The 10,298-nt window shown below is 41.1% G+C and overlaps 1 protein-coding gene across 1 annotated transcript; it reads right to left on the bottom strand.

Annotated features, from left to right (window-relative positions):
* Positions 1–107: 107 nt before the first annotated feature.
* LOC148062839 (uncharacterized) lies at positions 108–6,157 on the bottom strand. The gene is made up of 4 exons (XM_087779023.1): positions 6,062–6,157; positions 5,902–5,985; positions 5,180–5,827; positions 108–516 (listed from the first exon to the last, which is right to left on the bottom strand). The coding sequence occupies exons 1-4, from the start codon at positions 6,123–6,125 to the stop codon at positions 137–139; spliced, it is 1,176 nt and encodes a 391-aa protein (XP_087635149.1). The 5' UTR covers positions 6,126–6,157; the 3' UTR covers positions 108–136.
* Positions 6,158–10,298: the final 4,141 nt, after the last annotated feature.

Genomic DNA, 10,298 nt, shown 5'->3' with positions numbered 1-10,298 from the left:
GACAACACAAGGGATACCACAAACTTATTTTGTTTTCGGGCATCTGGGTCACTATGACCCTGAGATAACACAAGGGTTCTAAAAAAAATCTGACAAAAGATCAACAGTGGATTTTATTCTGACATTTCTATCACGTCTACTTCTCACAGACATAAGGATACATATTACTACACGGAACATCGTCCCACTTCCTGGTTTTACGGAGAACTACCACACAGTCCTCCCTGTTGTTAGCGTTGTTCGGCTCGTGGACCGACCAGAATCCCTCGCCCGCGAAATCCACCCCGTTGGCCCACATCCACTTCCCCTCCTCCTCTATATCCGACAAGCCGATCCAGGTCTGGTCGTAGAACCTGGAGATGAAGTCGTTCTCCTCCGAGGAGTTGATCACCACCAGGTGACCTTTGCGGCTCTCGCAGTCTCTCTTAGCGAAGATCCGACCTGTGTTGTCCCTTTCCTTGGAGATGTAGTAGCACTTGCTCCGGAATGCAATCCAGCCGTAGGGACATGTTCGTTCTGTGGTGGAAATAAAGAGTTTTTCATCTTAATAGGTCATTATATCAACAAGAATATTAGTCTCATTTGATTGAGTTGAGATTGACTCATAGAAGTCTCTAAAAGTGGAGTCACTCGGGGACTGAGACCCAGTAGGAGTCTACATAGGTCAACGTCGGTGACTTGTGTTGGCAGGTAACCATGGTATCAGACTCAGGAGTAGCTGACCCTCATCTTTAAAAAGCAAGTTATACAAAAGTGAATGGCTACAGATAAGAATTAAAAACTAGAAGAGCAAACTTCTATTTGTAAAAAACAGAACTCCCAGGGCCTTGTAGTTACGTAACAACATGTAAAACATGTCCAACAACACCAACCAATAACAATTAATGATCCGGGAAAACGTCTTAACCTAAGACCAGGATAGTCAAACTTAATCACACAAGGGGCTGACTGTTTCAGAGATCTCTGGACAAATTACTGTCCATCATTGAACACTGTCATCAGTGAACAGAGAAGCAGATGGAGTGAGTAAGTAACTAAGTCAGTAATTTATATTTATAGAGCACTTAACAATCAGAATAAAACTCAATATATACTTATAAGGTCAACATAATACTGAGAACAACACAGGAGTTCCAGAAAATCAAGGAAAAGCCTGCACAAATAAAATTGTCTTAACATGTCTTAAAACGCAAAGAGAGAGGAAGATCGTTCCAAAGCATAGCCCCCACTTCATCTTGATCTGGTGATCAACTTTGTTAAAGGCTGAGGACGGATCCAAAAAACTAGAACAGTGTATTTACCGGAATCAGCCGACATCATGATGTCACTGGACACTTTCAGTAAGGCTGTCTCTGTAGAGTGATGTTTGTGGAAGGCAGACTAAAACTTCTCATAAATGTCACTGTGATCCAGGAACAAATAAAGCAGCTCAGACACCACCTTCTCCAAGATCTTGGACAAGAAAGAGAGCTTAGAAATAGGCCTAAAAATGAAGGTCAGTCGGGTCTAAGCCTGGCTTTTTAAGCAAAGGCTCCACAATGGCATGTTTAAATGCATTGGGAAACCCTTTGGAAAGGGAGACGTTCACTACATCGGTAACCCAGGAGTCAATTACATCAAATACTTTGATACAAAGCCTACAAGGTAGGACGTCATCTGAGCAAGAGGAGGGTTTCATCTTGTTCACTAGTGCCGAAATATCAGCTAGAGATACAACACTGAAGGAAGACCACAAGGAGGAGACAGGCTGAGTGTAAGCAGGGGTTCCACACAAAGAGGGAGATATTTTCTCTTTGATCAATTTCATTTTGTCAATGAAAAATCTAAACAATGTGTTTGATTAAAAATTATTATATACTATACGTATATGCCATACCTTGTCTTATTGCTATTTCAAATGATCTGTTAAGTGTTTTTTCTGCTGTGTCTTACAAATGCATTGCTGTCAGCTTCACAGAAGACAGGCATGAGTATTGATCGTGTCAAACAACACTTTGGGATTTGCTGCTATCAGTTTCTTGATGTAATCAGATCTGGCTGTTTCCACCATATCTCACTGTATGAAGACATCAGATCCCTGAGGTGAAGTCTTGGCACCTCAAGTTTAGTGAACTTCCATCTTTGTATCTTGTTATTTGTGTTATTTCCTTTGATCTATGCTCTTTATATTTGCACTTTGTCACCCCATTGCACATTTTTTTTATTTGCTCTTTGTTCTTGTTTTATGAGACTAACGTCTGCTGTGAACTGAACATCCGATTTCCGGAAGGAGATCTGCAGAGTGATTAATGAAGTCCAATCAAATTTTCTTTGTGTCCGTCTTCCATCAAATTCCTTTCTTTCTTTCTTTCTTTCTTTCTTTCTTTCTTTCTTTCTTTCTTTCTTTCTTTCTTTCTTTCTTTCTTTCTTTCTTTCTTTCTTTCTTTCTTTCTTTCTTTCTTTCTTATTGAAAGTCTCTATATCAAGGGTTTTAAACTCAACTGGTTGGGGGGCCACCATAGGTCAATTCTTGTGGAGAATGGGCCACATGCTGGGAAGTCTCTCAGTTTATTTGGAACATAAGGTAAGGTAAGGTAAGGTAAAACGTTATTGATCCCTCAGGAGGTCTCCTTCGGGAAATTGTTTTTTTCCAATAGCCAATACATACAGCAATTTTTTATAAAAAAAATCAAAAATAAATCAAAATAAAATAAGAACAAGAGAAATAAAGAGAAAGAACACTATTACACAATCTAAGTCTAAAAGTTAAAAACATAGGTCAAAGAAAAACAACAAAGACAAAGGATACAAAGACTAACAGAACAGAACATCCAGATACTCTCACTCCACTCCTGCCCCCGAACTCAGAATTGTACTTTTTAATAGCCCGAGGGATGAATGAGTCCCTGAGTCTATTTGTTTTGCACCTGGGTAGGAGCATTCGTGCACTCATTCTGCTTCTCTGCTCACGGATGACAGTGTTTAGAGGATGACTGTCATCATCCATGATGGACAGTAGTTTGTTCAATGATCTCCTCTCAGCAACTGTCACCAGTGAGTCCAGCTTCATTCCAACCACAGAGCCAGCCCTCCTGATCAACCTGTCCAACCTGTTGACACTCCTCTTGGACACATTTCCACCCCAACACACCACAGCATAGAACATGACACTGGCCACCACAGACATGAGGAGCTTCTTGCAGATGTTAAATGATCGAAGCCTCCTCAGAAAGCACAATCTACTCTGAACTTTCTTATATACATGATCTGTGTTGCAGGACCAATCCAGTTTACTGTCCAGCCACACGCCAAGGTACTTATAGTTTTCATCGCCAGCCGGCGCTGCTAAGGAAGAAGATGGAGGACGCAGGAGTTGGGACACAGCTGGCAGCATGGACGATGGACTACCTCACCAACAGGCCGCAGTATGTGAGGCTGCAGGACTGCAGGTCTGAGGTGACCATCTGCAGCACCGGGGTGCCTCAAGGAACAGTGCTGTCACCTTTCCTTTTTTCCCTCTACACGGCGGACTTTACCTATGACTCCAGCAGCTGTCACCTCCAGAAGTTTTCTGACGACTCGGCCATTGTGGGCTGCGTGTCTGGGGGGGGGCGAGCTGGAGTACAGGTCAGTCATCAAGGACTTTGTTGACTGGTGTGAGAGCAACTACCTTTGCTTAAACACCGGTAAGACAAGGGAGATGGTGATTGACTTCAGGAAAAAGTCCCCACCACATCAACCGGTGAGCATCCAGGGCTCGGACATTGAGCTGGTGGACAGCTTCAAATACCTGGGGGTTCACCTCAACAATAAACTGAACTGGTCCACACACATCAACGCCGTGTACAAGAAGGGCCGAAGTCGCCTCCACCTCCTGGGGAGACTGAGGTCCTTCGGAGTGTGCAGACCACTTTTAAGGACCTTTTATGACTCCGTGGTAGCCTCTGCTATCCACTACGCTGTGGTCTGCTGGGGAGCAGGCAGCACGGACCGGGACAGGAAGAGACTGAACAGGCTGGTCACGAGGGCCGGCTCTGTCCTGGGCCGCTCGCTGGACTCGGTGGAGGAGGTGGGAGAGAGGAGGACACTCTCCAGACTATCCTCCATCAGGGACAACGCTCTTCACCCACTGCACCTGACCGTGGAGGAGCTGGCCAGCTCCTTCAGTGGCAGGCTCAGGCACCCCCAGTGTAGGACGGAGCGTTATAGAAGGTCCTTCATCCCAACTGGTGTCAGGATATTTAACTCTCTACTTTAAATATCCTGATGCTAATTCGTAGTGTGTTTTTCTTCTCGTGTGTTTTTTATTTTATTTTTTTCCGTTTTTTATTTCTATTTTATTTTATTTTTATTCTATTTTATTTTGTTAATAGTGTAAATTTCTAATTTTGTAAATAATTTGTATATTTTTAAGATCGTTTTTATTTTATTTTGTATTATCTCTTTTATTATTTCTTTTTCCTTGCACTTTATTTTCTTCCAACTGCGCTGTTGTGAAAGTGTGTTTCCCCTCTGGGGATGAATAAAGCTTTTCTATTCTATTCTATTCTATTCTATTCTATTCTATTCTATTCTATTCTATTCTATTCTATTCAACTATCTCCACCTCGTCGCCTCTGATGGACACTGGACGTGGCTTATATATTCAATCTTACTGATCGACCACAGTATGTCAGGCTGAAGGACATCACGTCTGACACTGTGGTGTGCAGTACAGGAGCACCTCAGGGGACAGTACTGGCCCCTCTCCTCTTCCCCATCTACACTTCAGACTTCTGCTACAACTCAGAGCTGAGTCTCGTCCAGAAGTATGCTGACGACACTGCCATTGTTGGATGCATCAGGGACAACAGCGAAGACGAGTATAGGAGTCTGATACGTGACCTTGTGGACTGGAGTGAGAGGAACCACTTGCTGCTGAACACCTCAAAGACCAAGGAGCTGGTCTTGGACTTCGGGAGGTCCAATATATGACAAATTTGAATTATTTTTTGTGGTTTAATCTTTAATGGATTTTTTGTGGTTTGACTGTAAATTTTGATTTTTTTTTTGTAAAATTGTATGAATTAATTATTTTTATAAATCTGCCCCATTTTTAACTTTATAATCAAAGTGATATAAATGATAACATTTGATGTGATGATCTTTAATCCTTAACCTTCTTACGACACTTCAACACGACATATTCAGATTGACTTACGCGTGGCGTCTAAGGTCAGCTTCGTGCTTTGCAACAAAGTGTTGTATTTCTTCTGCAGCCCTTCCGTCATCACGGTCAAGTTGTTTGTACTTTCCATCAACGTATCCTTCTCAACTCTGAGTCCGCTCTGCTCCACTTTAAGCAGGTCCAGTTCCTTCTTCAGGGCGTCCCTCTCAGGTTTGATGACGTCCTGCTCATCCCTGAGTCCATCACGCTCTGTGACGAGGGCGTCCTTCTCACCGTTCAGTGCATCCCGCTCCTTTTTCAGGGTGTCTCTTTCAGGTTTGAGGGCGTCGCGTTCTAGTCGGAGGAACTCCCGATCCACGGCCAGGACGTCTCTCTCGTTCTTGAGGGTGTCCGTCTCATTTCTCAGGGAGTCCCGTTCGCTTTCCAGGGCGTCTCTGTCTGGTCTGAGGACGTCGAGCTCTGCTCTGAGGGAGTCTCGATCCACACTGGCCACATCTCGCTCTGCTCTGAGGGTGTCCTTCTCCTTGTCGAGCGTGTAGAAGTTGCTCTGCAGCTGGATGTTTTTTTCTGACAGTGTTTTGTAGCTGGTCTGCAGCTGCATCCACTGGTGTGTCAGGTTCTCACACTTGTTCGGACTTGTTGGTATCAGGGAGGTGCTGTGAGAGTCGTTGACTCCAGGACCTGGAGAAAACATTTTGAATCAAAATAAAGAAAACAATTAACAATATTCGTTATAAATATTTCACAAAACTCACCTCTTGCAACTAAGATTAGAATCACAATAAGTAGGATTAGAACCAGCAACCCCATGCACACTGCGGCAGGTCTCCTCCACCATCCTGGACCAGAACAACAACACAACAAATTAAACAAATGAACAATCTACTGTTTAATGGTTTTAATGTGTTTTCTCACCTAAACTCTTCCTGCTTTTGTTCCAAGCTTCACTTTCCATCAGGTCCATACTATTGTCTCCCATGTCACTGTTGAATGTCACTGACGCTTTGTGTGTTTCGTGGGCACTAACTCTGGGGTTCCACCCACAAAACAAGCTGTCGCTTGAAGAAGTTTAAGATGTGTGATTGTGTTTTTGCAGAAAATAATACACTCAGCCTCAGGGCTGGGCTTGAATCTACAAACACTGAAGTAAACAATTAGAAATGTTGATATATATATATATATATTTATATATATATATATATATATATGAAATTTTTTTAAATTCATGAATGGATTTCTATATTCTAGTAGTTACGTTTATGCAACTTATTGCGTGACACATTTTTGAAACTCTCAGCGAAACTTACATTTCCTCTAAAATCAGGAAGTGTTTCATTTTTGGCCATTAGTCCAGCTCAATATTATTATTATTATTGTCGATAAAAAAGACACTGAAAATAAAATAATAAACATGACTTTGATGCTTTGAATGTGTAGAAAAGTCCAAATAATTTCTAAAATATATTTTTTATTGCATGGAAATATATAAATATTTTTCTCAACATTGACAGAATTGTGCTGAAAGGATGACCTGCTGAACAAAATCTATGCTCCTCATTAGTTTAGCTGAAAATGTTTCTGTCAATCATTTGAGATTTAAGATACATTATCTGATCCTGCGAACCCGCCTGACCACGTAACTGCTACGATGAAGACGGTGACAGACACACACACAAGTGCAATGTTCTAAGAAAAATCCTCACGAGGACTTGAAACTAAAGTATATACTTTAAATATGAAATAAACAAATCAATAAAAATGGGTAAATGAACAAAAATGTGAAGATATAACATATGATAACTGAAGGACATTTTCAAAAGAAAAAGTCAGAACAAGATGCACTTAACCCTTGTGTTATCTCAGGGTCAAGGTCAAATGCATATGCAGTGGTTGTGGTCGTTCACCTTGACCCAGAGACAACACAAGGGATACCACAAACACATTTGTTTGCGGGCCACCTTGACCCTGAGACAACACGTGGGTTTATTTGCTTACATTTCAAGATCGTGCATCGTTCTGCCACTAGAGCTCGCTGTTGCACTAAACAGATAAAGGTTGTTATAAGGGTTTCTATAGAGCAAGTTTAATTCAAAGCAGCTCTGGGTCTCATCCCCTCTCCTCCCGAGGACGGACAGCTGAGAAGGAAACGACATTTCACTAACAGAGACGTTAAACAAGCTTCATTACGAGTTTTGCAGTAATTGCAACAGACTGTGATCAAACCAGTTATATTAATACCATATTGAGGTGTTTAGACGTTAAGTAAGAGAACGCTACATTTTAGAATGAATTAATCAACTCTCATATGTGTGTTTTTAAGTGCATTTAGCGTGTTTTTCAGTTTCAGTAGTTAGTCAGCAAATTATCTAAATATGTCAGCAAGAGAATCTCACTGTTGTATCTGTAGAAAAATGAAGATGTCCCTTGCTGAAACCCAACAAGAGGAAGAACGGAATCTAATGAGAAGTCAAAGAACCAGAACTCTCACGGAAAAGGGAAAGGAAATGCAAGCTAAATACAATAAAAGCTCTCCAACAAAGATCACATTATAACCACAAGAAATGGAAGACACAAGTTAAATAATCCAAATCCTAACACGAGATGAAACCCCATCTTGTGATATATTGAGTGATATTACTTGTTGCAGGTGTCAAACAAATGTATGGCAGATTACGCCAAATCACACAATTCCGGATCAAGAAAAAAGACAAAAAGTTGATGTGTGTGTTGAGTTTTCGAAATTCATCAAGAAAAAAAACTAGTGTCGACCTGATGCAAAGATTTCAGAAGATGAGCAAGACTGGCCAGAAGCTGACTATCTCTTTAGCTCAAGCTCCTACATGTCAACTTCTGTGTCTTCGATCCTCAAAGGCCCTTTAGAGCAAACCAACGTGTCTTCCATCAGGCGACAAGAAGCTGCAGCGGAAGCTGTTCTAAAAGTGTTGTAAGACCAAGAAAGAGAAACAATTGAAAGTGCAGCATTGAGAAGCAGAAGCAAGAAGAAAGATAATTGACGTAGAGGTTGCAGCAAGGAAGCGCCTTTCAGAGCGAGAAGAAGAGGAAGCAAGGATAAAAGCAAAAATTGAAGAAGAACATTTAGCTTTACAAGCATCTCTAGAAGAAATAAGGAGAAAAATCCTACAGTTGGAGACGATGAAGAATTTAAGTGCAGCACAAGCAAGAATTTGTGTTTACAATCAAGACGATGTTGTTAACATTGATCCAACCATTTCCGAGGAGGCTGCAAAGGACAAAACCCTCCAATCTCCAAGATCTAAGATGCAACAAAAGACTGCAAGTTAAGATGCCACAAGCAATATCCCAGTCCCAGAACCTACAATATTCCGTGGAGAGCCAATGAAGTATAACGACTGGAAACACTCATTCCAAACCTTGATAGACCAAAAGAACATTCCGGACAAAGAGAAGCCATACTACTTGCGTGGATATGGAAGCGGAAAAGTAAAATCTGCTTTCAAAGGCTACTTTCTGCTGGGGACTGAATCTGCTTATCTTGGAGATTCTGGAGGAGCGTTATGGAAGAAACCCCTTCACAATTGCTAAATCCTAGAGAGCTTCATATGTGGCCAAAAGTAGGTCCCAAAGACAGTCATGAGCTTAGGCAATTTTCATAGTTCCTCTGCAGCTGCGAGAAAGACAGGGTCCACATCAAAGAATTGAACATTTTAAATGACTTTAATGAAAACGGAAAATTACTTTAAAAACTTCCAGACTGACTAACTGCAAGATGGAACCGCAAAGCTCTTCAGACGACCTCAAGACAGAAGTACACAACGCTAATCGCACGGAGGTCAAATAAATCAGTTCTTCAGAAATGATGAAAGTCTTGGAATCTGATTTTACAAAAGGACAGAAGAAGTCGACGATGATGTGTCTCAAGAAGATCTTAGATTCTTGTCAAAGTTTAAGGCCGACATCAAACAAACGCAGAGTGGTCATTATGAAATGCCTTTGCCGCTCAAAGAAGAAAGACCAAAGTGAACTGATAACAAGATCTGCGCTTTACATCGCCTGGATTGTCTTCAGAGGAGAATAAGGAAGGATGCCAAGTATATTACCAACTATGTCAACTTCCTGGAAGACATCGTTCAGAGAAAAGAAAGAAGGAACTCGAAAGTTAATGACATTGTTATTTTGAAAGATGACCAATCCCAACGGAATGAATAGAAGCTAGCCAGAGAGCTCAAAGTTTATCCTGGTTCCGACAATATTGTCAGGAAGCTCAAGTTGTAACAAAATCACTCTTGACAAAACCTGATTCAACACTTTAATAACAAGCTGAGTAAGTAAGTAAGCAAGTAATTAAGGGTTATCTCTGGAGCACTTTTCTAGACCAGGGTCCCAAAGCGCTTTAACAATCAAAAACAATACAAAGTGAAAATATATACTTTAAAAGGCCATGACACATAAGACAAACACAGGAGTCTTAGAAAAGCAGGGAAAAGGTAAAATAAAAGTGTCTTAAGATGTTTCTTGAAGGAGTCAGTAGATCATCAAACACAGATATCGTTCCAAAGCTTAGGAGCAAAGTCTGGAAGGATTTCTCTCTTCTGGTCCGTAAGCGTGTTCAGGAACCATCAGTAGATTCTGATCCACAGACCTCAGAGCCCGAACTGGGGTCTAAGGCTGTGTAACTGTGGTTCTCATGTGTTTTGCAAAAATCCTTTGTTTTGTATTTCTTATGTAAAATTATTTATTAATGTTTAATATGAACAGTTTATGTTTTTGCTCTATCAAAAATCCATTTTGTTGACTGTTCTTCTAAGTTTTCATAGTGGACTTGGAGATCAAACTTCAAGTAGACCAGTCGCTAGAGAACCACTTGTGTCTGTGTATGCTTCGGGGGAGTTACAGGCTGGATCAGATCACTGATGGAAGGTCTGACCATGAATAGATCTGAAAGTAAGAACCAGAATTTTAAAATGATCCTGAAAGAAACTGGCAGCCAGTGAAGAGTTTTAAGGATCAGGGGAAATGTGAGTTCTTTTACTAGAGCGGGTCAGAACTCTCGCTGCAGAGTTTTGTATTAACTGCAGGTGAGACAGCTCCTTCTTGTTTACACACTACAATAAACTGTTGCAATAGTATAAACAAAAAGGCAGAAACACATGTATTATTATATCCAGATCGT

Source organism: Callionymus lyra, chromosome 17, assembly GCF_982586985.1.
Source record: "Callionymus lyra chromosome 17, fCalLyr1.hap1.1, whole genome shotgun sequence".
NCBI classification, from domain to species: domain Eukaryota; kingdom Metazoa; phylum Chordata; class Actinopteri; order Syngnathiformes; family Callionymidae; genus Callionymus; species Callionymus lyra.
The sequence above is the reverse complement of the archived record's forward strand: the minus strand, read 5'-3'. Positions and strand labels throughout refer to the sequence as shown.